Source organism: Pelobates fuscus, chromosome 4 (genome assembly GCF_036172605.1).
Source record: "Pelobates fuscus isolate aPelFus1 chromosome 4, aPelFus1.pri, whole genome shotgun sequence".
NCBI classification, from domain to species: domain Eukaryota; kingdom Metazoa; phylum Chordata; class Amphibia; order Anura; family Pelobatidae; genus Pelobates; species Pelobates fuscus.
Genome location: NC_086320.1, coordinates 324,376,975 through 324,403,860, shown reverse-complemented (window position 1 = coordinate 324,403,860; position 26,886 = coordinate 324,376,975). Strand labels below are relative to the sequence as shown.

General features: G+C 41.8%; 1 protein-coding gene across 1 annotated transcript in view; it reads left to right on the top strand.

Annotated features, from left to right (window-relative positions):
* The window catches only part of DNAH11 (dynein axonemal heavy chain 11), a 217,288-nt gene that overhangs the window by 145,641 nt on the left and 44,761 nt on the right, over positions 1-26,886 (top strand). The window contains exons 56-60 of the mRNA XM_063450883.1: positions 7,409-7,642; positions 8,505-8,651; positions 10,473-10,586; positions 25,568-25,711; positions 26,575-26,757. Of these exons, the coding sequence (XP_063306953.1) occupies positions 7,409-7,642; positions 8,505-8,651; positions 10,473-10,586; positions 25,568-25,711; positions 26,575-26,757 (822 nt within the window). The remainder of the gene's footprint in view (positions 1-7,408; positions 7,643-8,504; positions 8,652-10,472; positions 10,587-25,567; positions 25,712-26,574; positions 26,758-26,886) is intronic.

The window sequence follows — 26,886 nt, the reverse complement described above, 5'->3', positions numbered from 1 at the left end:
TCCCGTTAGTTCTGTGGACCTAAAGGAGGTTGAAGAAAACACATTCCATCTGGACAATCAGGAAGGTGTAACTCCCCCAAATATAAAAGTTCAAATTTCGACTGAAATCGTCACATTTATAAACTGCCACAAATGTGATAGACTGCAGAAGTGCTTTATGTGTGGAGTGTTCATTTAAGGAACTATTACGTTTCTTAACGTGGTTGTTAAGTTGAGGCCATTCAGCTTCAAGATTGCGTCCAAGTAGGTCACAGCTAAATCACGCCTGTTTTTTGACCCACCTGAAACTAGGTTTTCTTTGACAGGTTGATTGGTAAAGTCAGGTCTATGTGGACAGATCCCAAATAACATTGGTTGTCATTTGTTGATTTGTTTTTTTGTATTGTATTTTTCATTGAACTCGCCATTTCATTAGCATTATTGTGGCTATCAAAAATAGAGCAATGCCCAGCTATTAGTGGGATATATTTACATGACTCTGTTTAAAAGAGAGAACATTTCTAATCTGTCTGTGCTCATCAAGTAAAGAAAGATAGAATATAGGCACTGATGGGGTGGGTAGGTACCTACAGACCCCTATTGAGAATCTCTGGAACAGTGTAATTAGTTTAGGTAATCAGTGCATCTCTGGATATGTGAAAACAATAAATTAGTGTCTCATCAACCAGCACATACTAAATGACAATACACTCATGAAAATAAACACACTTATAAAGAATTTAATGTAGGTTACCATTTATATGTAACAGCTGCAACACATATAGACATTTTAAGAAAAATAAAAAAGTAACGTAACAGAAGAATGTAGAGCATGACATTTTCAGAGGAACTTGGAATTTCCTTTAAAAATATGTGTACATTTAAATATCTTCCTTCAGAAAAATGTCTTCACAAAGAATTAAAAAATAAAACACATACCATCCAACCATTTTGGGTTCTGCAGGACTGTCCTGATTGTTGACTTGTAAACCCATGTTCTAAAAAAAAAAATCACCTCTAGGACAGCAGTGACCACCAAAGATGGACAGCGGTTAGGTCTGACAAATATATATTCAACAACTTAAAGGGACTCTATAGGCACCCAGACCACTTCAGCTGATTAAAGTGGTCTGTGTGCAATATCCCTATTGCACGTAGTGCTGCAATGTAAAATATAGATCCAGGAAAACTGCAATGTTTGCATTGCAGCACTAAGTCTGCCTTCAGTGGCTGTCTAGAACCACTGGAGGTGCTTCCTGCATCCAAACGGACCCAAGGTCCGGTATCTGGCGCTGGACATCCTCATGCTCTGCATGGGGACCTCCAGTGTCAGCTTATTTCCCATAGGAAAGCATTGATTCGATGGTTTTCTATGGGGAGGTCTAAGGAGTGCACAGTATTGCCGCACATGCGCATTAGTGTCTCCTCATCCCTGGACGGAGGAGGTGGAGCCGCAATCCAGCGCTGAGCGACATCAACCCTGGGATAAGGTAAGTAACCTTTTATTCAACTTTAACCCTTTATTCACCAGGGCAGGAGTAGGGAAGGGGGTGTGAGGGAAGGGGTAGGAAGAGAGCTCTGTAGTGCCAGGAATACAGCTCTGTAATCCTGGCACTTATAGTATCCCTTTAACTATTTGACATGTTTTATTGCAGTATGTATATTTTGTAGTTGATTATAGGCATGTTTATTTTTATGTTTACACAATATATATTGTTTGTTCGTGTAATATGAAATGCTTTAACTATGAAATGCAGTGTTTTTTTTACCTAATGCATGTATATATATATATATCAGATTTTTCTTATACACATGGAGAGTATGTTTAAGTGTTACTCAGCCTAAGGTTATTCACTAAAGCACGAATTCAAATTAAATTACAAATTAGCAAAGCTGAAAACACATTTTGGCCAAAATTTCAACATTTGCTTTGAATTCACTTCCAGTTCCTAACAATTCACGCTTTAGTAAATCACCCTACTTTTAGCGTTCTTCATTTGTAAGATATTCTAGAAAGGATTGTCAGTGTGCATTGACAGGTTACAGATGATGGCATTTAAGCAAATTGCAGCGATGGTTTCAGCATCATTAGAGCAATCGATGAGTAAATTCTGCATCACAAATTTGGAAACTGCCGGGATTAAAGATTCAGGAAACCCTGAGCCGCATTAACAGTAAACTGTTAAGAATTAATTAATCATTTAATTAACAAGAAAACCATTAGCATTTTCACTTTATTAACCTTTAGATTGCTTTATTAACAAATGAGCAGGGCAGACATCATTTGGTACTTTGTCGCTGTGGGGGTATTACAACTACTGATGTTCTGGATGCCGTGTCTTTACTGGCCACCATATAAAGCATTTCAGGGTGTTCCATCATGTAATCATGTACTGCTTGGGAGATTCAATGTATTTATATATATATATACATATATTAGAATACAGAATGACCATATGTGGCCATTGGGGAATCCACTGAATAGGGAGGAGAAAGCATAGAAAACTCTATGATCAATTAACCATTTTGGCTGCTAGAACATGGACATCTCAGAAACCCTTCTAGCTTTCAAAGGGGTAACTCAATCCCTCCTCCAGAAGGAAATCCTAGAGCAGAGATTGCCAAAACGACATAGAAGTACAACTCCCACGATGATATGTTAGTCTTTAGAATGGCAAAGAACCATGGAAGTTATGGTCCACAACATTTGGGTATCTACCTATTTGGCACCTTTACCTTACAGGAACTTCCCAAGTTAATTGTGAGTCCTGGAATGTAGCTAATTAATCAGTCAGTCACCTTTCTATTGCTCAAAGAGTTAAATGGCATCTCTCCTGTAGTATATATATTTCACAGTGGATGGTCTGGCAACAGAGTTGCTAAATCCATCATTGTTTCCTTGACACATATATCTTCTCTATGCTGTTGGACAGACTACAATAAAAGTTGTCTGCTTTATGTTTAAAGCGGCACTGTCATGCCGAATTCCGTTTTTTTTTTAACCCCCCTCCAGCCTCAACTACATCCAATCGACCCCCTAGTCATCCCCAAATGCCCCTATGCCCCCCACATTACCTATTTTTTATTCTTTATTTTCTGCCCCGATCTATATTCAGGGCGCCGCCATCTTTGTGTGGGTAGGTGAAGTCCCTGTGGGACACGTCATCTACCCACACTACACAGACTGTGAGATTCCCGCACATGCATTTCAAGCCATCCAATCACAGTGCTCTGTGTCATTTTACAAGCGTGGGAAAATTCTTTGGAACTTTCCCACGCTTGTAAAATGACACAGAGCACTGTGATTGGATGGATTTCAAGCCATCCAATCACAGTGCTCTGTGTCATTTTACAAGCGTGGGAAAATTCCAAAGAACTTTCCCACGCTTGTAAAATGACACAGAGCACTGTGATTGGATGGATTTCAAGCCATCCAATCACAGTGCTCTGTGTCATTTTACAAGCGTGGGAAAATTCCAAAGAACTTTCCCACGCTTGTAAAATGACAAAGAGCACTCTGATTGGCTTAAACCCATCAATCAGAGTGTTCTTAGGCTAATTGCAGGGCGGGGCAAGGCTTTATAAGCCTTGCCCCGCCCTGCGGAGCTCAGTCTGCGCGGAGCCCTCCATGGGTGAAGATGGATTATTTTTTTGTGCGCTCGGGTTTTTTCTTTTTCGTCGGGTTTTTTTTTTGCGCTCGGGTTTTTTATTTTATTTTTAGTTCGACGGCTATGATGGTTTTTTATTTGGCCTTTTTTGGGGCTGAAAAATGAAGATTTTAGAAAAAAGAAGACGTCGAATGGTAAGTTTAATTTTACTTTACAGGTTAGCAATTTTATTCCCCCCTCACTATTTTTTAGGGTGAGGGGGGTAGGTAGGGGCATTTTTTATTTGGGTGGGGGGTGGGTGACTAGGGGCTTGGGCACCCCTAGTCACCTTGATGGGGGGGGGGGATTTACTTAGTGCCCCCACCCGCCGCCCAGGGGTGGGGGCCGGGGGGGGGCAGTAGGTCCCCCCCCCCCCTTATTACTATGATGGCCCCCACCCGCCGCCCAGGGGTGGGGGCCGGGGGGGGGAGGACAGTAGGTCCCCCCCCTATTACTATTATGGCCCCCACCCGCCGGCCAGGGGTGGGGGCCGGGGGGGAGGACAGTAGGTCCCCCCCCCTTGTTACTGTTATGGCCCCCACCCGCCGCCCAGGGGTGGGGGCCTGGGGGGGGGGAGGACAGTAGGTCCCCCCCCCCTATTACTATTATGGCCCCCACCCGCCGGCCAGGGGTGGGGGCCGGGGGGGAGGACAGTAGGTCCCCCCCCCTACTACTATTATGGCCCCCACCCGCCGCCCAGGGGTGGGGGCCGGGGGGGGGAGGACAGTAGGTCCCCCCCCTCTTATTACCATTATGGCCCCCACCCGCCGGCCAGGGGTGGGGGCCGGGGGGGAGGACAGTAGGTCCCCCCCCCCTTTATTAACATTATGGCCCCCACCCGCCGCCCAGGGGTGGGGGCCGGGGGGGGAAGACAGTAGGTCCCCCCCCCTCATTATCTTTATGGCCCCCACCCACCGCTCAGGGGTGGGGGCCGGGGGGGGGGACAATAGGTCTCCCTCCCTTATTTTACTTAACGGCCCCCACCTGTCATTTAGGGGTGGGGGGCAATATTTTTTTATTTTTTTTTTCTACAGTGAGCAGCCACAGGCTGCTCACTGCTTACTAGACATGCCCCTACTCGCGGTATAGCGAGTAGGGGCATATTATTTACTAATACCAAGTCATTTTTACTTGGTGTTAGTAAATTTGGCTGAAAGACCAGTTTAGGTCTTTCAGCCTTTTAGTAGATAGCTCCCTGATACCGTGGGAATTAGGGAGTTATCTACTAAGCGGCTGCAAGATGCAGCCACAGCAATGAATAGGATCGGAGTTTCATTCATTTGAATGAAATTCCGATCCGAACAAAGTACCGAATTGCATCCCAACACCAATGGAGAAACAGTGCTCATTCTGTTAGGATGCAATTCGGCAGTTTTGCCGGCGTTCATTCTAAGTGACAGGACTTTCGGCAATACTGACAGGAAGCATTGTGGGAACAGGGAGGAAAGCTAGGGATCATGGGAAAATTGCTCTGACCAGCGGAAATGAAGCACACTTTGCTCCTCCGCTGGTCAGAGCTGGTCAAGCGGAGGAATCCCATAAGACAAAGAGTCCCTACTTTGTCTTATGGTTTTAAAGAAAACTAAAGAAGAATGGAAGAAATGAATAACAGATCCCGAGAGAGGGTGAGAAGAGGAAGAGATTGAGGAAAGGTAAGTTCGGCATGACAGTGCCGCTTTAAGGTTTGTTTCTTGCTGGAGGGAAATACATTTTCAAGAAAGGATACCAAAACAACTGCCTTAAAGGGACACTCCGGAAGCTATTACAACTTTAATGCATTTGATATATTTTGTCCTTATTAATATGCTTTTTTTTTTTTTGCTTGCTCATATATTTATAGTTCACAAATCAGCAGAGGTGTACCATAGTAAACATGATACAAAATGTCATCTAGCTGCGTCTCAGATGCAAGATATTAGGCGTGACGTATTGTGCAATTGTGTGTAACTTTAGAGAGACTACTCTTGGTGTATCTGATTGAATTCGTCATAATTGATTTCCAGGTTTTCAATGATTAATTGATGATGTTAATCACTCAGGGAGAGCAATAAATACGTGTAATAATTGGTTGCGAGTTCACATAAGTCGATTAGTTCATATGTCGATTAGGACAGGGACATTTAAAGGGATGCCTTCCAAAACAGCAATGGCTTTATAGGGTGTACACAGGATAGTGTAGTTTGTTAGTGATGTCATAGATTACATAATTCTCTTCCACGCAAAGGGTTCACCGTTTAATGTGCTGTAGTCCAGTACTGTGTTTATTTTTTTTATTTTTTTATTTTTAATCGTTTTTTGGCATTTTACAATGAATACAATTTCAAGACCAATAAATTCAATTGTTCGGATCTGAAGTGCAAATAATAATAAAATACACACAATATGTGACTTTACAAAGACAGGTCCAGGACTAAAACGTTGCAGTCAGTCTTTTGGGTTGAATAACTGGCGCTTTGTTTCTCCGTATACGGACTGAGCTTTTGTGTTTATTGAATTGGACATGTATATGCCTCAGAGCTTTGAATGTCCAAGTTTTCATCACAATGTATTTACCATTTATTTACAGTGTCACTGAATGAATGAGAGATATAGACACCAAGCTGCAAACTGGGGAAATACCATTAAGATTTATTTGCCCAGAGAGTTGAGTTGAGTGCACTTGTCTGCTGGCTAGTTTAACAAAATGAGTCAATTTACTGTTCCCCGAGCACTTTTAATAACAAGATGAGTCCTTTTGACTTTAAGTCTCCCTTAGTCAAGCTAACAAAGCTGTGAATACAGTTTTTCTTGCGCTTAGCCACAGGGCATCAGGACATCATTGAGTTTGCTTACAGATGAGTATTATCAATATTTAACTGATAAAATGCAGTTGTCAGTGGACCACATTTTAAAAACTGTTTGTGGGTGCAATGTAATGTACCTGTCAACATAAAATACAATGTATCTATGTACAACCCTTATCCCCTGCTTGACAGTGATTGATGAATTTCAAATTAATATGTAGCTTATATTTGAATATATTTACCTTAATTATATGATTCATATATTTTTAATAAACCAGATAGGTATGAATCATTTAAGTAGAAAATCCACTTGTCAAAGTATTAATTAATTAATAATTTTATATTTAATAATTTTATGAAAGAAAGGACTTGATGGCACATAAAAAAACAGATAACCAATTTATTATGCCCACTTCCTTGCTTATATCTCACAGGTATTCATTTATGAGATAATCTTATTTAACCCCTTAAGGACACATGACATGTGTGACATGTCATGATTCCTTTTTATTCCAGAAGTTTGGTCCCTAAGGGGTTAAACTCCCAAGTGTAAAAAAAAAAAAAAACAAACAGAAAATGGCGTGGTGTACTAATACTCATATATGTGTGAAACCCCCAAAATAATTATGAGTGTACATAGACTATTAAGGATCGTCAAACCCAAATAGGTATATAGTGATCCAGGTGTAAAATACATTTCTTCAAGCTGTAATCACTTAAAAACATACAAATGGAACCTAGCATAAAATTATGATTTTTTTTTTTGCAGCAAGTCAATACAGCCATCGGTTCTGTAAAGCAGAACTTTTGAAAATCACAGTTGCCATCTTCCACGTTGAATCAATCCTTTTTTAGATCCCACTTTTAGTGTGTGTGTACTCTTGAACTTTATTAGATCTCTTAAGCCCTCTTGCAAGTTATATGTATTAGGGTCTGCTTGAAGCCTCTCATGATACATTAAAGTATATTCTGTGTTTTCATTTTTTTTTTTTTTTTCAGCCAAATGTCAAGGATTCAATCAGTCAGTTTATGGCATACGTTCACACCAGTGTCAATGAAATGAGTAGCAAATATTATCAAAATGAGAAACGTTATAACTACACCACTCCGAAAAGCTTCCTAGAGCAAATTACATTGTACAAAAATCTGCTGGGCAGGAAACGAAGGGAGTTGTCTCAGAGGATGGAACATCTTGTCAATGGTTTGGAGAAACTTAAAACAACAGCATCACAGGTAAAGTTAAAATAGTCGGACCTTTGTTCACATAGTGTGCGGATTGTGCTTGAATGTCATTTCTTACAATATAAAATGCTGTAATAAAAACACAACTCCCTTCACCACACAATAGTAATTTGTTTTAAATGCTTTTTCATAAGGCATTCAATAATTGCTATTTCAGGGCCATCTCATTATCTGAGTAAGAGAGTATCTACTGACCTAAGGCAAATGCAAACAACTTAAGGCTCGCTTGAAGGAGGTGACCTGTGGACCCCATGTAAGTTGTCAGATCAATAGCGAACACTCTGACTTCCTACACTGGGGCTTCAGAACTCTCCTAGCAGCATAACCACTAGGGGGTGCTGTAGTTATATGGTGCTAGGAGCATTCCTATCACTATAAAAACTTGTGTTCTTTACATAGGTGGGTGATGATGAATAGAGGTCTCCTGCCTCTTTTCTATAAACTACTTTGAATTGCAGCATTGAGGTTGAGTAGACGTTTCATTCACTCGTCTAGAGGCTAAAACGTTTCCTGAGTGCTGCACTACATGTAGTGTAAATTCTTGCTGATCAAGGGTTAGTGTCATATGTTCAGCTCCACCATTGAAGAAATAATGAAATGGTTAGGATTGACTGATGAGTATTAGCTGCTTCCTGGTCTGGGCAAAACTCACCACACGAAGCTACGAGAACGTATGATATATTTGGAATGCATTATTTCTGTAATGCGTTAATAATGGGATAAACTCCAGCCTAGATTGTTCCTTTAGTATCCATTTCAGCAAATTTGCATAGAGGTTTATCTGTTCTGCCAGATATCTGAATACTTTCAGCTGTGAAATCTATGGAGTTATGTCCTCTTCTTTGTCGTGCAGGTAGAAGATCTAAAAGCTAAGCTTGCCTCTCAGGAGGCTGAATTAAAGCAGAGAAATCAAGACGCCGAAGCCCTAATTACTAAAATAGGACATCAGACTGAAAAAGTGAGCCAGGAAAAGGCTATTGCTGATGCAGAAGAACAGAAGGTCAGTATAATGCAGTCATTTTGGGTTGTGTAATCTGCGGCACAAAATACACCCTTTTGTGAGTGAACAATTTATATAAAAAAAATGTTTAAAAAAATCTTCTATATCCAGAAACATAAAAAAGTGAAAAGAAATTATGGCCGGTGCATTTACAGCAGAAATTTGACAACGTGATTATTACCTCTTGACCCTTTCTTGCTATTTGCATGTTTCCATTTTTTTTAGATGTTCTATAGCATAAAACAGAACAATAAAAACGGATCTGATTTTGCTTCAATAAGAATCACAGCGTTATTGATTTGCTCTGATGATTGTGAAACGTTGGTATAGTTGCCCTATTGATTCCTTTAATATTAATAGGGGAATTATATAATATTTTAGTAATCTAACACAGAATTTTAAAGTTATTATGTAACAAAATGTTATTCATACCATTTCCTATTCTACTGTCTGTATGTCTGTATGGGTTTAAGTGCTTTGTGCTCCCTTAGTCTGAGAATATCATTGTTTTTTGGTTACTTTCTTTAGAATCAATAATGAACCCCCCAAATCCAGTAAATTCAAATATGTGTTATAAGTCTTAAAACACAATGATTGTTCAGCTTTCATATCCTCACTCCATGTTTCTTTGATCTCGATATGGTCAATGTGATCGTTATTTTTCAACAGAGGCCAGAAGCAGTCTTAATGACCCCAAATGTCCCCTGGACTCATTGTACATTATTTTCTCTGGTGGTCAGAGGACACCTAATACATCCCCTGGTGATTAGAGAGGGCATTCATTCTATTGACCAACTCACTGATACCTCATTTATACACTGTTACTACATCTCTCTATTAGAACATTTATGGTTCATGCAATAATCATATTTTGTTCGTAGACTGATTTTATGTTACCTCTCCTTAAGACATAAGGAGACAACTTTAGCTTTGCCTTTACACCACCAATTTCCACTTACTGAATCCTTGTACATTTCTGCATAATTTGTTAATGGATCTTAAAGTAGCTTAGGATATATTCGTGGATAGGAAATATAATCTGTATTCTTAAAGAGCAGTAGACCACGGTTATATAAATAATTGCTTACAATGCCTTTGATTGTGTTGTAGCTTCCCAGGTACATTACACTGATATTCATCCAAATGTGGTGCAAATAATCTTCTATATTATTATTCGTATTTATATAGCGCCAACTTATTTCGCAGCACGCAGCACTCTTCAATTTTATGAAAGGGGGAAATTTAACATTAAATGAGACAATTAGAAAATGACACAGGAACAATAGGTAGATGAGTTTCCTGCTCAAATAAGCTTACAGTCTATATGACATTAAGCTATGATATGATTTTGCTCCAAAACTCTACTGAAATATTGTCTGTCCCTTAAACAGAGAGGGATTAATGGTAAGGTGACCTTTGGACAGCTGCCTAGGCCTTAAGGAATTGATAGGCCCTCCCTGTGTGAAGAATGAATAAATGATCGCAGACTAGTAACCTGAAGAGAGCACTGTGGGATCGTAGTCCTTCTCTGCCCCTGAACCATAACTGTCAGGCACAAACAAACTGTGAATAAATTACTTCTAAAAGTAACGCAGTCACCCGTTGTGTTGTGGCCAGAATTGGAAAACAACCACAAAGTCATTCCCAGACATCTACTCTACAATGTAGTAGTTTCTTAGCAAACCCCAGTGAATCTTTGATTAATATCCATCTGTGATTGGTATCAACTTATTAGTGGTATAAACGTATTAGTGTTATGGTTTTCTCCACTTTGTCTTATATATGTAAATGGAGATAAAGTATCCATGTCTCTGCCCACAGGTTGCATTGATACAAGAAGAAGTGTCTGTCAAACAGAAGGACTGCGAAGACGATTTGACTAAAGCTGAACCAGCACTGGTTGCAGCCACGGCAGCTCTCAATACTCTCAACAAAGTAAATATCAGAGTGATACTTTTTTAAACATTAGTAAAACGGTGTTGTCTCACTTAAATACCCTATAAAATTAACTTATGGCATATTTTAACATTTTAATAACATTTCTATTAAGTGTAACTGATTTTCTACCTTCCAGTAAGATATTTAAATTTGGGAAATACAATCTTTAACCCCTTAAGGACCAAATTTCTGGAATAAAAGGGAATCATGACATGTCACACATGTCATGTGTCCTTAAGGGGTTAAAGGTCTTGTGTGAATCGCAAGAAATCCAATACCTGAAGATCACTGGCCAATGAATTATTGTCATTACTTGTTTCAAAGTGATGAATGTATGAAAAAATGTGATTAATTGTAGGGCATCATTTTAATAATCTGAACTGTAGAACCGCGTATGAGGCCACATTCTGCTCTCAATAGATAAAATCCCTATGTCTGCCATTGTACTTGTAGTCCACAGCTGGCAAAGCAATGCCGCACGACCATAAACTCTGTGGATGGAATGCAAATTTGAACACTATCCTGCTAACCAGCAATTGACATATTTTATAGGTTTATGGAGAAGAGCATTCAGCTATTCCTTCTGCTCAACAGGTCATGACATCTCATTTCATTCCTATGAGTAAATGTTCCTTTGTAAATAAAAAAAAAAAATATGAAATTAGATGCGGGTACCTACTGAGTAACAAGTGAGGGGACACTTGCATTCTTCTAATTTTTCACCCAACAGTTCTCTAAGCAGCTCCTTTGACCTACAAATGCTGCCTCTACAGTGTCAGGGCTTACCTTAGATGGGAGTCCGGTAGGCAGAGATGTGTGCTCACCCTTGCAGATATACACAGTCCAAGGTGATATGGTTAGAAACCACCAGGACTGTGAATCTGTGCACGGGGGCTGTGCATGAAAGGTGTTACAATTCGCATACAGACAAGGGCAGGTCCAGAAGAGTAGTCAGAGATGGTTCCAAAGGTCAGGCAGGCAGCGAACAGGCAATAACGAGGATCCAGAAGCAGGGGTCACAAGCTAAGTCAGTCTATAAGCAACAGGAACAGGAAACATGAAACAACGAACTGACAAAGTCCCCAGGGCGAGGCAGTGCTTATATACCCAGCTAATAATGATCTGCTTCAGATGAGCTTAGATAGACATTTTTTTTAAACTGATTTTTTTTTTATTCCATAATTTTTTTTCCCCGACCAAACAAGTTAAAGGTGACTATGAATAAGTTGTATCTTGTTATATATGTTCCATACACACAATATTCAGTGACCAGTATATAAGTTGGTTTAGTTGGTTCATTGCTCGGGGTCCAGAATGGGTACAGATGTAATACAGGCCACACAGGATAAAATGTTTCTTTATAGTTCATAAAACTCTATATACCATTTTAGCAGAACCTCCTTTATCTTATTTTCTCCTTCCACATTTGACTCAAACAAGATGTAAATAAATAACGTAGATTTCTCTAAATGAACTCGTAGTATATTACTCACAGCTTATGATTTTCTGTCCCCATTTTCCCGTGATTTAAATGTGCAAAAGATTTATTAATTCAAGGAGATTTGGGTAATTTTTGAAGTGTATGATCCAGCCATCCTACGTATTATCCCTTTGCAGCGACTACGTCTTAACATAATGCTTGACATATTTTACATCTTTATAAGTAAACCACCTGGCTTGCTTCTCAGTAGGGTTCATGATTTAACAATGACTTAACCGACAAGATAATGCATGAGATGCAAGACATCTAACTGATGTTTTCACAAGTATTCAATTTTATCTTCCCATGCAAAGTACTTCCTATTCATCAGCTCTTCAGGGAGCCATCATTCATCGCTCTCTAGTTCCTGTCCCACATGCTTGGCAACAAGCAACATATATTTTATTGCCAAAATTCAGACTACTATTTTAAATTCTTTTGTATTTTAAAGGCTACTATGGCTTCTGTCAAAACACACTGACTGCATCCTTCATATATAATGTTTTAGTACCATATTTTTCTGCTTTTTGTTAGAGAACATAAATATAGGAGTATATACGCATAAAAGTTCCATCCTTTGCGTGTGGTTGGATTATATAGAGCTTTGAAATTATTTGGTATTACCTATTAAGCACTGAACATGTCTCCGTGTCAATGCTGTCCAAATTTAACCCAAAATTGCAGTTCAAAGGTTTACTAGGCAATAGAGAAACATTTTCTACTTGGAGAATTAACGTGTCTGCATAAAAAGGCCACAAATATTCTAATTAATTCCATGCGAAATGTGGGAATTCCTTTATGAAATGCCAAATAGCATCCAATTTCCCTTAGAATTTCATGTTTTTTTTTGTAAAAGCAAGGTAAAAGTAATATCTAGTTGGCCACATTTTTATTATATAATACAATAGTGAGAAAGAGAGTGGGAAAAAAAGACAGAAATATGAACGTGTGGGAGAGGGAGTCAAGGACAAAAAAGTAAGAATACATGAATCAAGAAAAGAGGTCCGAAGCAACGGACGAGAGCGGTCGCATGTCGGCTCGGCTCTGAGCGAAGATAGTGAATTTGACCCAATATACCCACCTTTAAAGGTTCGAAACTCCCCAGAACTATCACTAAGTCCACACGCTCCCAATGGGGAAGAAAAACAAAAAGCTCAAACCTGAGAAGCCTGCGGCCAGCATGAACATCGACGAGATGTGGCGGCAGGCCCGAGGAGCCGCGGGTTCAAACATGGCGTCCTTACACGGCGGATGCTCGGATTTCTATACCGAGACGTCGGATGAGGAAGGGGGGGAACACATCCAGACAAGCCGACCCTCGCCGCCAGCGAAGACACAACAGTTGCCGAGCTCGGCACCCACGCCAGTAAGCATGGAGGCCATCAGGGACCTCATGGCGGACCACCACGCCAAAATCTCAGCGGACGTTGCATCGCTTAGGGACACCCTGCGGGGCCTCACTGGACGACTGGGAGCTGTAGAAACAACTTCAAGCACCCACACTGGTCAACTCTGTCAGCTCCAGCAGGAGGTACAAGAGATAAGACAACAAATGTCTCTGAGTGACATGCGATTTGCAGAACTCGAAGATAAACGACGACAAAAGCACCTCAAGGTCAGGGGCATCAGTGAAAACATACCCGAAGCTGAGCTGCCTCATGTCGTCCGGCGGCTTCTCACGGCCCTACTACAACCAAAGATGGTAAAAGCTGGAACAATCGACGGCATCTTCCGGGTCCCAAAACCCGCCAAAGCGCCGACTGCTGCCACGAGAGACGTCGTGGTACAATTTCAGACCTACAGGGACAGGGCTGCAGTCCTGGCGGCCGTCCGCAACAACTCACCCTACCTCTTCGAAGATATGCATCTTACCTTCTACGCAGACCTCTCGGGGGCGACCCTAGCATGGAGAAGGACCTTCCAACAGCTAACTTCCACCCTGCGGGCTCACCACATACGTTACCGTTGGGGCCCGGCACACACCCTGCTGGTCACTAAGGGGGACACCACACTCTCAGCACGCTGTATAACTGAGGCACCGGCACTTTTGAGGCAGCTGGACCTACCCACGGACCCGCTGCCAGTACAGGCGGAAAGACCCAAGAACCCACCGTCCTGGGACCCGGCCAGGGCAGCGGAATTCGTACCCAGATTACCGGCCAGAGTGCCTGCAAGCATGGCCAACACGTGAGGAACTGCTAATGACTTTCCTTCTGGGCCCGTCTAATCACTGCCTGGCTCGAATAGAACTCTTCTCCTTTTTTTTTCATTGTGATTCCTCTTCTGACAGTGGACTGTTTTTTTTTTTTTTTTTTTTTTTTTTTTTTTTTTTTTTTTTGTTGTGTTGTTTGTTTTTTAATAGTTACAACTGCATTATATTACTTTGAATGTTCCACGCTCAGTCCCCATGAGACCACAGCCGTAGGCTAGCACATAAATGTACCTGATAGTTTCAGGCGTTCTTAAAGTGCTGCAATTAGCTAAACGCCAAGAGACACAAATGCTTATTTAATTTGATTTGTTTTCATGCCTATCTCGTATCCTGTATGCACAGTATACTCCTATCGCAATCTTTACGACCTATTACCATAGCATAGCATGTTTACCTATAACTCAGCATAAATGTTACCTACTCTTGCACAAAAGCTAAAACTAACATGTATTACTCTATTCGAAAATTGCTTTTTCATAATGCACAACTGGACGTAAGAATATGTTATATGCTATATAATCAACCAAAATGCATGCCCGCAGCCTATCACTTAGCCTGTGATTTACAAGACAACCCACCCTCGCTATGTTTTCGATCTTTAGCCTAGAACAGTACCATGTTGTTTTTTTTGTGTATGAAGCCATAGCAACCCTTATGCCACATATAGAGCATAACAATCTGCGTACCGTACATGCACAATGTGTTTTAATTTTTATTTTTACTTAATATATTGCTTAACTGCATCTCGCAGTGAACTTAAAGACAGGGGGCTTAATCCTGCTATGTCTCACTGCGTTTAGTGGCCAAGAGAGTAATCACTGAAATGTCCAGGCACAGTTACCTTTTTTCCTTTCTTTTTTTGCACACGTTAGTTACACTATGTAAATCGTGCCCAATAGCGGGCAGAACCTTAACCTACTGTCACCTGTCTAGCGTAGTGCGATGCTGCGTTCACTAGCCTGATACCGTGTTAAACACATCACTATGCTTTTTGCGATATACATGCCGCACTACATACGAACTACTTAACCTTAAGCGGTAGGCCTCCTCACTCTTTTAGAGCGACATAAACAGACCAGACAAGCGACCTCACAGTCTAACTGTAACGGCAACAGCTCAGGTCTTGTACTACATACCTTAGATGGGTACAGATGAAAGTTTTGCAACCACAGAAATGTTCAACTATGCGACCAGTTCCAGCAGTATAAGCCTGTATGTTATGCCTATTATCCCTGCTCTCCGGGTGATCATTCCACTATATGTTATGTAGGAGACTACAAGCAAATATAACACGCCTGAGATCAACTTTTTATTGCACCTCATAAATACTGTGTCTGAATTTAGCTTGAAACACTGATGCGCTCACTGTTCTAACATAATTTTTACTACATGTCAAAATTGTTACTAGATTGTTACAACGTACAAAAAAAAAAAAAAAAAGTGCAGTTTTGTGAGTACCACATTGTCAATACTGGTGCTTAATCCATGTGTGCTGTTGTGGCACTTGATATATGCCTGTAACTCCTCATGCACAAACAAAATAAAGAATTTAAAAAAAAAAAAAAGAAAAGAGGTCCACCAGTCATGGGTATTCAAGCATTGCTAAAGAAATGTAGGTTGTGTCAACCTCAGATACTGCGCATTGTTAAAGTCGTGTTGAGAGTCAGACAGACCATTAACTTTTCCTTGTCCGCGGTCTATGTAATCAGTTATTAGATTTCAACTGGATCCAGGAGTAAATGTTATTTACAGAGATTGTCAAAAGATCACCATGCAGGCAGAGCAAATTAAGCAATCACCTTTTTTCTTCCACTGTTCTACTGGTTGTGACAGGAGAAATATTCACAAGTCTAATTCAATTGTTCTTTTCAATCTCAGCAACAGCCAGGCTGCTCTTTGTTCCCAGAACAGGGTAAGCACTAAGCAAGGTCATCATTAGTGGAAATAGGTGTCAGTGTGATCACACTACCTCTAACATTTGTTTAAATTTAACATAAATCCTTTTTTTTTTTTTTTTTTTTAACGTGGGACGGACAGCGTTAACCTAGCCATTGCTTTCCAGATGCCTTGCCTATTTTTTTTTTATAAGATGACCATGTCATGTACTTGTGGAGTGCCTCAGAAAAGAAGCTCAGCAAAGCTTGACAGATCTGAAATGTAGATCCTTTGGGGAATAAACCTGTGAAAAGAATTTATCAAAACATGAATAATTTCTAGGAAAAGTTTGAGTGATCCATTTCCGAACAGGTCACTAAAGAAACCTAATGGCATCTTGTGAGGAAAAGATGAATTACGATAGAAGAGAAGCATTGTTGAAATATTAAAAGTTAGGGAAACGTCAGTTTAGTTTGATTCCAGATTCTGATGAAGTTAGTACAGGACTCTGGGTAAGTCTCCATGCTTCCACAGTCTTAAGAGCCAAATAAAATACAAGACATTGGGGAATCCTAATATCATTGTTGAGGTGTGGACCATGCTAGGACAAAGAGTCACATTGCAATAATCTGAGATTATCCCTTTTTGCGTTAGACACAATTTATGGAAAAGTCTTTTCCAAAATAAGAAGTTTGTGTTAGTAGGTACATAGACTGAGATTAGAACAATTGATATAGCTGAAGAGTACCTGCAAAATAACTGACAGAATGTATGTTTTTGAGTTGCAAACTGAAGTAGTAAAATAACAAAGCAATTATTTGTCCCATTTCTGATAATGTTTTTATTGTGCACATTATTATTTATGTGGAACCATGATTGAATATGAAAGCCCCCATGCTTGTATACTTTACCTGGTTGTCAGAATTTTTCTTTTTTTTAGATGTCCTGGGGACTGTGACATTATTATTATTTTATTTTATTTTTTATTTCATTTAATGTAAACGTTTGGACATTGGCTATTTATGTGATTGGAAAAAAAATCCAATTAAAATTAAATTTTTCTAACTTGTCATTCTTGGTTTCAATTTCCAAAATATCAAAAAGTGTGTCACTCCATTTTAAGTAGTTCAAAAATGATGATCTAGAGGAGGATAACATGGCCGCTAAGATGGATAGCAGTTTAATCTGAGCTCCTGGTCTCAAACTACCTCTTCAAACCTAGCAAAATCATCTTGATTCCATGAGATATTGCTGCTAATGATCCTGGAATTATAAAATAACCCTTCTTGCGTTTCATATATGACAGGAGGGCATTTATAGAATGCCCATAGTGAAGGAGATTGGCATAATGCTAACTCTTACCAATTGAACACACTTGTGAGACTGGGACTAAACAGGTATCGTGCCTACACACACTCCTAGCCAGTGAGTGAGATCGGACACCCACGTCCCACCTCCTCTCCCAGGTAAGGTCACCTAGACTGGGTTAGTAGGGGTTAACCCATAAATATGAAAAATGGAAATCAAAAGGAAATTTCAATAGTCCCTTAAATACAAGGTGGCTAATCGGAAGAAACCCCAGTCTAAAACACTAGTAGCCAAACAAAACAAAACAAAATATTTATTAATATCAGCAAATAGCTACTAGAGAGAGAACTTACTACTACCAAAATGGTAAGTGCATCTATGAACTGGACAAACAATATATCCTAATATTCGGGCAGGTAGATAATATAGGAGGAAAGGGTAGGAAATACCCTCTGACGTCGGCGGGGGAGACCTAATGCGCATGTGCGGCAATAGCCTTGTGCGCATTAGACATCTCCAAAGGAAAACATTATTCAATGCTTTCCTATGGGGATTCCAGCAACGCTGGAGGTCCTCATGCATAGCTTGAGGATGTCAAGCATTGTTTAAAACACTTTACATGTTTTTTTAAATTTGACAATTTTTATTTATTTTGTCAGTAAGCAACGTATTCAGGGTACAGAAAAGAATAGGATTATAGTTAATAAGATTAGATTTGTACAGTTGCTCCTTATACCGGGCGAGGGTACATAACAAAGGAAGAGGGAGAGGGGAGAAGGGGAGAGGGGGGGGGGTGCATCACAGGTTGATACAGTCAAGCTTTTTTGTTACAGTAACAGCAAATCCACATTATTTCCAGTTCAGAACAACAATATGTCCCCACTGTAGCATGTCACACTACATCTAACAACATATCAACATCAGCATCCCACGGGTGGCTGTGGGAGTGTGGGTAAGCATTTTGTAACTTAGGTGTGTTAAGAACATTACAGCTCATTTGCTTGGTACAGCCCCTGGTGCTTTACCTGGTACCTTACCAGATCTCCATGTTTGCCAAAGCTCCCAAGTTTTCCTATAGAGCGTAGAGGGGGGGAAGAGGGACGTGCAGGAGGTTTCGTAAATCCGCTGCTTAAGCAATTCCTCTAAGAGGTTTTCCTTCTTGCGAAGGATCGTGGACTTCCATGTCCTTGCTATCAATTGCTGCGCCGTCAAGGCTATGTGTAAGGTCAACTTTCTGATGTGTGGGGGCATTTCTCTAGGGAGGTCCAGCAATAGACACACCTGTGGGGTGAATGGAGGAGAGCTCTGTGTGGCTTCTCAGATCAATGCGTGGACTTCCGTGCAGTAAGGGAGTAGCCTTGGGCAGCTCCACCATATATGGTGCATTGTGCCCTCTGCTGCTTGGCATCTCCAGCAAAGTGGTGAGGTGGAGGGGAAGATCTTGTGCAGTCTGGTCAGCACTAAGTACCACCGGTATAGAATTTTGCGATGCTGTTCAATGTGGGTGGTGGATTTTAGTAGCTTTCGTGGGTCGGATATGATAGAGTCCCAGGATATGGGTGGCACTGCGCAGCCTAGATCGCTCTCCCATTGTTGAGCATATTTTGTGGTGGAGAAGTGGTTGTGTTTCGTTATGGAGCTGAGACACATGGAGATCGGTTTACATTGAGGTAGTAATCTTGCAGTTATACACATTTGTTCCCATGCAGTTAACCTGTTAGCATCTCTAGAGGTGTCTAAGAAACATTTCGATTCATTAGAGATGTAGGCGTGTAGTTGGAGGTACGAGTACTGCGAGGTCTGTGGGAGTGTGTATTTGCTAGGGTTGTGTAATCTAGTAGTTTATGGGCATCAAATAGATGGTAAAGGTGCATCGCGCCACTTCGGTGCCACGGTAGGGCATTGAATGTGGGGATAATGTAGGGTATGGCCTTTACGGGGGTTGCCAGTGAGAGGCTAGGTGTACTGCCCAACCTAGGTCTGTACTTATCCCAGATTTGAAACAACAACAGTATCTGGGGGGGAACTGTCGGCAAGTCTGGCCTAAGATGCGACAGTGTCCAAAGCAGGTGCAGGACGTCGTGGTTATCTAATTGATCCTGCTCTAGGGAGACCCACTGTGGTTTGGGTGCAGAGATTATGTGGGGGATAGCTGTAGCTAGTATTGCCGCATGATAGTAGCCTTGGACATTGGGTAGTGCTAAACCACCTTGTTTCTTGGGGGCCTGTAAGACCTTCGCGGCTACCCTGGCTTTGCCTCCTGCCCATACAAACTTCCCCATATCAGCCTGAATGATCTTAAAGTAGGAGGGAGGGAGACGGAGGGGGATGGTGCGAAAGAGGTACAGTAGCCTCGGTAGTATTGACATTTTGAGTGTCACAATGCGGTCTGTCCAGGTCAGGTACAGTGGCGACCATTGTTTCAGTAGTTGACTGCATTTGTTCCAAACTGCAACATAATTTGCTGACATAAGGTTGGCAGGGTTTTTAGTGATCGTCAGGCCTAGGTAACGTATGGATTCAGTTCTCCAGTCAAAGTCGTATGTGTGTGTGAGGGTGCGTAGAACCTGGGCAAGGATACCCATAGGCAGGGTCTGTGTTTTGGCCGCATTCACTAAATAGTATGAGAACTGTCCATAGGTGTGTATTATCTTCATCAGTGTAGGTAGGGAGTCTTGTGGATTTGTTACGTATAGCAGTACATCGTCTGCGAATGCGCTAATCTTAATCTCTTTGTCCCCTCGGTGTATTCCCTTTATATTCTCATTCGAGCGTATGCGGTGTAAGAGGGGTTCTAGTGCAAGGACATATAAAAGTGGGGATAGGGGGCACCCCTGTCTCGTTCCGTTGGTCATCGGAAAGGTGGGGGACAGGAAACCTGCTTGGTTTACCTGTGCCGAGGGCGAGGAATAGAGTGCAAAGATTTGTCGGATTATTTGTGGGGGGAACCCAAATTTCTCCAAAACCTGTTTCAGGAAGACCCAGCCGAGGCGGTCAAAGGCCTTCTCCGCGTCCCGCGCTAGTAGAAGACCCCCTCGACCAGGCCTCCCGAGCTCCCTTTGCACCAGGGCCAATTTTTGGGTGTTGTCTAAGCCCTGTCAGCCCCTCAAGAAACCTGGTCGTCATGTATCAAGTGTGGTAGGATTGTGCTCATTCTATTCGCCAGGATTTTTGCATAGATTTTTGCATCCGTGTTAAGTAGGGAAATAGGTCTGTAGTTCTTGCATAAGTCCGTGGATTTGTCAGGTTTGGGGATTGTCTCTATCGTGGCTAGTAATACTTCAGGAGGCAGGATACCGGTAGCGGCCATCCGCTGGTACATTTTTAGCAGTTACGGCGCCAGTGTGGCTCCGAACTCTTTATAGTAAGCATTGGGGAGTCCATCTGCCCCTGGAGACTTCCCTAATGGATGCTGCTTAATAGTACTGATGATTTATTGTACAGTAATGGGTTGCAATAGGGCCTGACATTGGTCCTCCGTCAGTTTGGGCAGTGTAATGTCTGCTAGGTATTGGGCTGTTTCCGAGGGTTGAGGGTGAGGTCTAGTGTCATCTGTGTGGAGGTTATATAAGTTAGAGTAAAAGGTTGCAAATGTGTTACTGATTGTTTGTGGGTCAATATGTTTCTTGCCGTCATCGTCTATTATGTGGGATATTTTACATTGGGTCGATCTAGCCCTGAGCCGTGCTGCTATTTATTTGGTGGGTTTGCCGGAGGTGTGGTACATGGTGGCCCTGAGCCCATGAAGAAGACCGTTCGTTCTTTCCGCCTGTAGTTTAGTAATGGTCATCTGCAGGTCGTTTATTTGGTTTAAGCACGTTTGCATAGGTTGGGCTTTATTTTTTGTACTGACCTCGGCCAAGGTTTTGTAAGCATCTAGTAGCGTGAGCTGTTTTCTCCTCTTAAGATAGGAGGACCTTCTAATAAAAAGCCCTCTGAGAACGGCTTTATGGGCGCACCACACCATGCTGTCTGTGACCTGTCCTGTCCCGTTTGTTTTGGAAGAATTCCGTCAGTGCGGTCTGGATCGAATCTCTAAAGGTGGCCTCTGCCAAGAGCGATTCGTTAAGTCGCCATTGCCCTCACCCTCTGAATTGAAAGTTATCGTGTAGGTGTAGGTGTACTGGACCGTGGTCCGACCATGTGATTTCCCCTCTCCTGCAGTCTCTTAATTGAGACTGCAGGAGAGGGGAAATCACATGCAGTAAAAGGTTGCAAATGTGTTACTGATTGTTTGTGGGTCAATATGTTTCTTGCCGTCATCGTCTATTATGTGGGATATTTTACATTGGGTCGATCTAGCTCTGAGCCGTGCTGTTGGTTGTTTGGTGGGTTTGCCGGAGGTGTGGTACATGGTGGCCAGGGTATACATTGCGTTATTAAACATGCCCACGAGGACAATAAACCTGCCCTTAGGATCCACGATTTTTCTATAGAGTGTGAAGGATGTGTCTTTATGGATGAAAATTGAGACTCCTTAAGTTTTGGTATCTGAAAGGGCGTGGAACTGGGTCGGGTAGTATTTGTTATATATACTATACTGTTATATATACTATTAAACCTATTTAGTTTAGAAAAACGTCGCCTGAGAGGGGATATGATAACATTATACACATATATTCGAGGCCAATACAAACCATTGTGTGGAAATCTATTCACAAACCGGACTTTACATAGGACACGAGGTCATGCGTTTAGACTAGAAGAAAGAAGATTTCGTCTAAGGCAAAGGAAAGGTTTTTTTACTGTAAGAACAATCAGGATGTGGAATTCTCTGCCTGAAGAAGTGGTTTTATCAGAGTCCATACAGATGTTCAAACAGCTACTAGATGCATACTTGCAAAAACAGAATATTCAAGGATATAATCTTTCAATGTAGGGTAATAACTGCTTGATCCAAGGATAAATCTGACTGCCATTCTGGGGTCAAGAAGGAATTTTTTTCCTAGCTTGTTGCAAAATTGGAAGTGCTTCAAACTGGGTTTTTTTTTGCCTTCTTTTGGATCAACAGCAAAAAACATATGTGAGGAAGGCTGAACTTGATGGACGCAAGTCTCTTTTCAGCTATGTAACTATGTAATACTCGGAGTATGATCTCTCTTAAAATGGGTCTCCTGGACACATGCAATGTCAACTCTCTCTTTTTTCAGGTCTCTGAGTAGTAGACTCCGTTTGCCGGGGGTATTAAGCCCCTTGACATTAAGGGGTGTAATTTTCATAAATGAGTAAGTGTAGGGTTGCTGTGGTGGTGGCCCAGTGGCATGGTGTCCCTCTGGTTGGAGCTATGTGGAGTATTCGGCTCTTGTCGTAGCATTGCAATCTAGGACTACATGTCCTCGTTGGAGGAATTGGTGATGCCGGGTGGAGGAAACTATAGGAGGAAGGAAAAATCCCGCAACTGCGGGTGATAAAACGCTCAGCAAGTCTGAGCAACAGTGTGGTCTGGTTCTCCCAGACCCACACGGAGTGGGGGGCGGCTTCGAGTGTCTCCATACAGTGAATAGAGTCACTCTGGTCTTAGGGCCCAGTCGGGGCTGCTGGGAAGCATTAGTTAGTGAGGCAGCGGCGTACTGGGCTGCGGCGTACGCCCAAGCTTACAGTGGTATGCTCTACTATTAAAGAAGTGGTGAGGACGACCACAGGTCATGGAGGCAAAGTAAACGTGAGATAGTTCCTGGCCATAGAAAAACATGTACATAAACATATAAACCATAAAATATTAAATAATAAGACATCTCCTTCAAGCAAGGATATATAGTGTGTATTTAAGTAAGATGCCTGCCTTGGGCGGGCGTCCGTCTCAGGGTATGTCCGTGGTACGCCAACGTGGGCCCATCTAGGGTGATTAGCACTCAAATCGTAACGTGTGTCGGCTTTAAATAGCTGAGTGTACTACTCTGAGGTCTAGCCATAGTGGGGTAGATATAGTAACCATGAGTCGTCGCATATGGTGAGGCGTGGTAAATGCCTTGGTACGAGGTGTCCTACAACTAGAGGGTCCCCGCTTTGAAGCGTGACTATGCTCAAATGTCTTAGAATTGTTATTTTTTTATTTTATTTTTAAACCGTTTTTTCTTTTTCTTTTTTTTTTTTTTGTTCCTTTCTATGCGTCCTGTTCAACTGCTATACATGCGTGGTCATGCTAATTGGGCAGTGTCGGGTTCTAACCTTCAAATCTATCGTTATAACTAAGTGGACAGTTCGCATGAAACATAAGTGTCATAAGCATCTCTCTAATAAAAACATAGAATGTACATTGGTATACAATACCCTACTCGGGAGGGCCTTCTGCCCTTAGGCGGGAGTCCATTCCGGCGTCAGTCTGGGGACTTTAGCAGGTGAGGACGCCAGAGGCGTAGGTAGCGGTATACCCCAGTCCTGTAGCTTTTTTAGGCCATCAGTTTCCGTCGCTACGGCATGGATCACCCCCTGCTTCTGCACCAGCAACTTCGCCGGATATCCCCATCGGTAGCTGATATCGTTGGATCGGAGCGTGGTAGTGATCAGGGATATCGATTTTCTAAACTGCAGTGTGGCAGCTGACAGGTCTGCGAAGACTTTGATGTGAGCATATGGTTCAGGAAGGGAGGCATTTCTGCAGGCTTTTTTAATGCGCTCTTTCACGTGGTAGAAGTGGATGCGTGCAACTACATCTCTCGCTGTAGTGGCAGGTAGGTGGTTAGGTCTGTGCAGGCGGTTGGCTCTATCGATTACCAAGAGGTCTGGGTGGGTAGCTGGGATTAATTCCTGGAACAGGTCGGTCAGGTATTTGTGCAGTTCTGTGGTTTGAACTGATTCTGGTATACCTCTGAAACGAAGATTGTTCCTCCTGGATCTATCTTCCAGATCTGCGACTTTGCGTTTCTGGGTCTCTAACGAGGTCTCCAGTTCTTGTAGCTTGTCTGCAAGGCTGTTATGGGCCACTGCAAAATCATCCAGTGATTTTTCTACATGGGCTGTCCTGCTCCCAATTTCCAGCAGCTCCTTTGTGAGATCTGTGGTGAGCTCATGCATCTGCACTTTAATGCTTGCCTGCAGTTTGTCAGAGAGCTCTGCCATCAGGGTTCTCATCCCTGCAACAGTGAGGGGGCCTTCCTCTGAGGCTGAGCTTGGTGAGGGTGGAGGGGAGGGTGAAACCTCGCCTGAGCGCTGTCCGCCGCCATCTTGGGCCTGGTCTTCCCTGTGTTTTCCCGCCGGAGCTTGTGCGAGGAAGAAGGAGGCTTTCTCCATTCTAGGGGTCTTCTATGTGCCATGGTGGGGGTGAGTGATCAGTTTGCTGATGTTGGGTGGCTAGTGGTACCGGTTATTTGTGCCCCTAAAGACCCGGGCTGCGGGAGCTTCACATTAATGCGGCCGGTCCCGTCGCGCTCCAAGCCACGCCCCCACACTTTACATGTGTTAAAAACCCGGAAGTCCCTCTAGTGGCTGTCTGATAGACAGCTTCTAGAGGAGGACTTAACCCTGCAAGGTAATTATTGCATTTTATAACAACGGCAATAATTTCACCTCCTGGGTTAAGGGTGATGGGAGTTGGCACCCAGACCACTCCAATGGGCAAAAGTCGTCTGGGTGCCTGGAGTGTCCCTTTAAAATAAGCTTTGTGTGCTCTCACTGAATTCTTTGTATATTAACTTAAACTCCTTCACTGTTTTAACCTCTACCACTTCAGCTGGAAGGCTATTCCATGCATCCACTACCCTCTCAGTAAAGTAATACTTTCTGATATTATTCCTAAACCCTTATCCCTTTAATGTCCTCTAGTTGTGGTTGTTTTTCTTCTGTTAAATATAATCTCCTCCTTTTCTGTGTTGATTCCCTTTATGTATTTAAATGTCAATATATTGTTTTATTTGTTAAAAAAAAACTTTATGACGTTAACAATCATACTCGGACAATCCTGAATACATGCGTCTGAGAAAGATGAACTGCTTTATGTCAAAGTGACTTTTGCAACTACCTACATTTAATGATAACAATCAATATCAATGGACAATGGTGGACAGTTGAAGGCATTACTCCTAAATTTGGATAGGTCACCTGAAGACCTAAGGCTGGCTGTGTATTTGTAAAATGGATTTTGATTTATTTTCTTCTTCCCCCCAGGTGAATCTTACTGAACTAAAAACATTTCCTAATCCCCCTGTTGCAGTCATCAATGTTACTGCTGCCGTGATGGTATTGCTGGCACCCAAGGGCAGAGTCCCGAAAGATAGAAGCTGGAAGGCTTCAAAAATATTCATGGGAAAGGTAATATGTTTATTTAGCAGCCAGGATGAACCACAACACCTGATGAATCGATTCATGCATAAATGTGCTGATACGTATAGTCAACAAAACAAAGCTGTAATCCTGCTTTCTTAACCCCTAACTAATATTTAGAACTAAAGTTGGAATCCTGTGCTTCTGCAGTAAATCCCAAATGTTTGGGACAGGGACATCATATTCTCTTAGTCCTGGGCAACTGCCAAAAATAAAGTGCTTATGGTAGCAGCCCCACATTCCTAACTGCAATAGTAGGGCATCAATGTGGCTAAATATAAGCATGGGTATCCACACCACACTACAGACCAAATTTTGCATCAGACCCCAAACTGCTCTTCAATCTCTTGTGTCGCAGTGTATGAATGTGTTTTTGTGAAGCACAGGAGCAGTTGTGATTGTGGGAATGCATTTGTGTAGAATAGCAGTGTGTGTAAATATCAGGAGGTATTTGTGTTTAATCTGGCAGCGTGTGTAGATGTTGGGGTGTATTTTTGTAGATTTTGGTGGGTATTTGTGTGGATGTTGTGGTGTATTTGTGTAGTTGGGTAGTGTATGGGACTTTAAAGCTGTATTTTTTGTATTCCTGTGGAATGTCAGTGTGAGTGTATACCTGTAGTTGAAGAGTGGCATGTAAGGAAGTGTGGTATATCCATTGATTAATCAAAGGTTACTCCAATCATCACAACCACTACAGCCCTCTTGTTCCAGGATGCTAGCAGCTAGCCAAAATATCTTTATGTGCAGTATCAACCCTGACACCCATGCACATACAGAATGCTGTGAACCAAGCTTCAACCTGTCATTGATTGATTTTAAGTAGATTTTTTCTTGTATTTTTATCTGTGTAGGTTGATGACTTTTTGCAAGCTTTAATAAATTATGACAAAGAACACATTCATGAAAACTGCCTGAAAGTGGCAAAGGAGCAGTACTTGAAAAACTCTGAATTTAATCCAGATCTAATTCGCACAAAGTCATTTGCAGCTGCCGGTCTTTGTGCCTGGGTTATTAACATTGTGAAATTCTATGAGGTTTGTGCCATTTTATTTAACAGACGGTGTCTTAATTTGCACGTCCCCATTTCCTTTTCTTCACTCACCTATGTCCTTTCCAAAATCCAATTCTTCAATTTTTTTGCCATATTTACAGGTCCTGTTACT